Below are 2,925 nucleotides of genomic sequence, written 5' to 3' on the forward strand. Positions count from 1 at the left end.
CTGGCTGGCCCAGTCAGCTTTGGTGCAGATTTTCTACCATTAGCATCACTGGGTTCCTAGAACTGGAGTCATCTCCACAGGACAGGTTAGATGTCCCTTATGCACAGACCTGACAGTCTGCCTTACATGTTTACAACCAACTTCTGCCCTGTGTTTATTCATAAGGGCTTTTTTTCACATGATCTTTACCACCAGAATTTGTTGCACCTGTAGTTCTGTAGCTTACATGTACAACCCAGAAGTTTCACTTTGTCTCCATAGGTTCAGAGGGGCTGGAGATGCATCGCCTTAACCCGGAGACCTTGGAAATGCTTCTTGATGGCATTTCCTCCACACTGGTTGCTGGCCTCCCTATCACCTGGTTCAGAGATGAGGTGTTTGGGTTCTCATCTCTCTACTCATACGAGGACACACACTCTCCCACTGGGGACAGAAGATCGGCACCTGGGGCAGATGGCTTCCCTTCAAGCTCAGAGCACATGCCAAAAAAACCTCTCAACACACAGCACATAAACAGGAAGATGCTTACTCTAGTGGTCAGACTCCAGAGCTATTTTGCTGGTGGGGGTCAATGTGTACATACATTACATTTCTTTGTAGGGTGTGTTTGGTTTTCATAAAATACCTTTACAGATGGGCTTGCAGCAGTCATAGACGTGAAATCCTATCCGTGTGCAAATTATTTGAATATGTATCAACATTTTTGCATTTGCATCATGATGAAACATCTAAACTGTAGTCGAGTTAAAGTTTCAATCAGAAGAGGTTATCAACAAGAGAAAGGAACTCTAATGGAGAACGTCTATAGCATCCAGCATATTTGCCTTCTTCTGGCATCTGCTGTGGTCTTCATAGCAGGACTATTGATCCATTCATTTATCATAGCTGTCAACATCGCTGACTGCTGGAATAGAAGGCCCATGACGTCTGCTGATCAAATTATCTTCTCTATTGGGTTCTCTAGGTTGATTCTACAAGTATCGAGTCTTGGTGATTTGTGTTTTACCATTATCTATCAGAGTTTATTCAGATTGTTGATAATACATGAAGCTATGAAATTCTTTTTTCATTTATCCAACATCAGCAGCTTCTGGTTCTCAGCTCTTCTCTCCATCGTGTTTTATTTGAAGATCTCCAACTTCAACAATGTTTTCTTCTTACAGCTGAAGAACTTTATATTGCAGAAGGTTGTTCATCTCATATTCACTTGTCTTCTATTTTCCGGTCCATACACTGTTGTCGGGGTATGGTGGTATCACAATGAAGTTGTCAGCTTGGACATGAAAATCAAGATGAACATCACTGAAAATATCCAATTAGGTTCAGACTTTCATATATACTTCATCACAGGGAATGCAGTACCATTCATGGTAAGCTTCATATCAACCATCCTTGTAGTGAGGAACCTGTGCCTTCACCTGAGCCGGATGAGAGGCAATAATAATATAACTGCTCATTTAGATACTTATTATATTGCAATAAAATCCACAGCCTCCTGTTTTGTGAGTTACACGTTACACATCATCTCCACTAACATTATCATGACTTTTTACTTCTCTATGGACATGGTAGGTGTTTTTTGTATTGACAACATTTTTCCAGCAGTTCATTCAGCCTACCTAATATTCATCACCACAAGGCTGAGAAACCAGTTCTCCAGATTCGTCCACCATGGAGGAAGATGTCTATTCAACATAGAAAGTCATAAACAAATCGAGAGAATTAATGGTCAGAATGGCCAAGGAATGGAAGAACCCGCCAAATGTAATGAAAATATACCCATGAGCTGAGGTTGTCATAACCATCACATATAGCGAAACCTCTTAAATTTGGAGGAAAATTGTTGTCTAAAAGAAGTAGCTGATTTTTCAAATTTGTTTAATGCCGTATTGATCATACTGGTGGGATTGCCATCAAACTGCCCTTTTAGTTGGTAGCCTTGGCAGCCCATTCCCAGAACTTCCACCCATCTAAACACATCTTTGGCCACACATCTCATTGCAGCTGCAAAACTATTGATCCTCTTTTTGTGGATTCAAGCTATCGCAAAGTTAATTTAATCAAATTGCTCAACTCCAAGAATTCACCAGTTGGACAATCCAATATGTCTTTCTATACGTTGTTGTCCCCTCCTAGGAATTGTATCCCACAGCTCTCTTTATTATGTACTTCTTGCATGCTGTTATTGTACTGATGGATTATTTGTTACTGATGTATTATTTGTTATGTTCTTTTAAAATAGCAGTAGTCTTATCAAATATTTTGTCTTTCAGAAAGATTTCATTGTATGTATTAGAAGATTGAGCCAGTCAGGTTAACTGATATCTGATTTAAATACCTTTATATATTCTTTCATTCTTTTATAGTTTTGTTATTTGTAGGCATTGCAAATTGCTTAAGTTAATCAGATGAAGAAGGTTTTTTTATCAGAATGAGTGTTCTTAAAATTCTCAATTTTTGATTAAAGGTATAAATACAAACAGTCTCCTGGTAAATTAGAAAATAAGTGCAAAAAATTAGTAAATCGTGATCAGGTTTCCATTAATGAACAGAGGATAGAATATGTACAATGCCGGGGAAACTAACTCTATACTCTACACTTTCTGTAATAGAGAATTCAGTGGGGTATGCCAAAATATTCAAATGAAACCTCTTTGAGACAACCACTCAAAATTGCACAGCAAAAGTTGTCCACTATGTGGGGTCTTCTGAAAGAGGTTTCTTTGTGTATATCTTTTCAGAAACGTTGTATCAAGGCATCTCAAACTTCATGACTACCCCATGGTTTCCTCCCAGTGCCCTATCATAGCTCGGTGCAACTCAGAGGCTATACAGAGTTGTTTTACAGTCATCTGTATGATACATAATGTAAACACATAAAAATGCAACAAAATCAAATCTAAGAATAAAAGATATTTCTAAATT

At 38.4% G+C, this 2,925-nt stretch overlaps 1 protein-coding gene across 1 annotated transcript; it reads left to right on the forward strand.

Moving 5' to 3' along the window:
* Positions 1 to 716: 716 nt before the first annotated feature.
* Positions 717 to 1,790, forward strand: LOC130360932 (taste receptor type 2 member 50-like). Its single transcript, XM_056563487.1, has one exon. It carries the CDS (start codon positions 717 to 719, stop codon positions 1,788 to 1,790), a length of 1,074 nt encoding a protein of 357 aa, XP_056419462.1.
* The last annotated feature ends 1,135 nt before the right edge of the window (positions 1,791 to 2,925 follow it).

The sequence above is a fragment of the Hyla sarda genome, chromosome 3 (genome assembly GCF_029499605.1).
Source record: "Hyla sarda isolate aHylSar1 chromosome 3, aHylSar1.hap1, whole genome shotgun sequence".
In the NCBI taxonomy this organism is placed as follows: domain Eukaryota; kingdom Metazoa; phylum Chordata; class Amphibia; order Anura; family Hylidae; genus Hyla; species Hyla sarda.

Excerpts from the sequence above, each read along its gene's own strand:
- LOC130360932 (XM_056563487.1), top strand. The coding sequence starts at position 717 with ATGATGAAACATCTAAACTGTAGTCGAGTTAAAGTTTCAATCAGAAGA.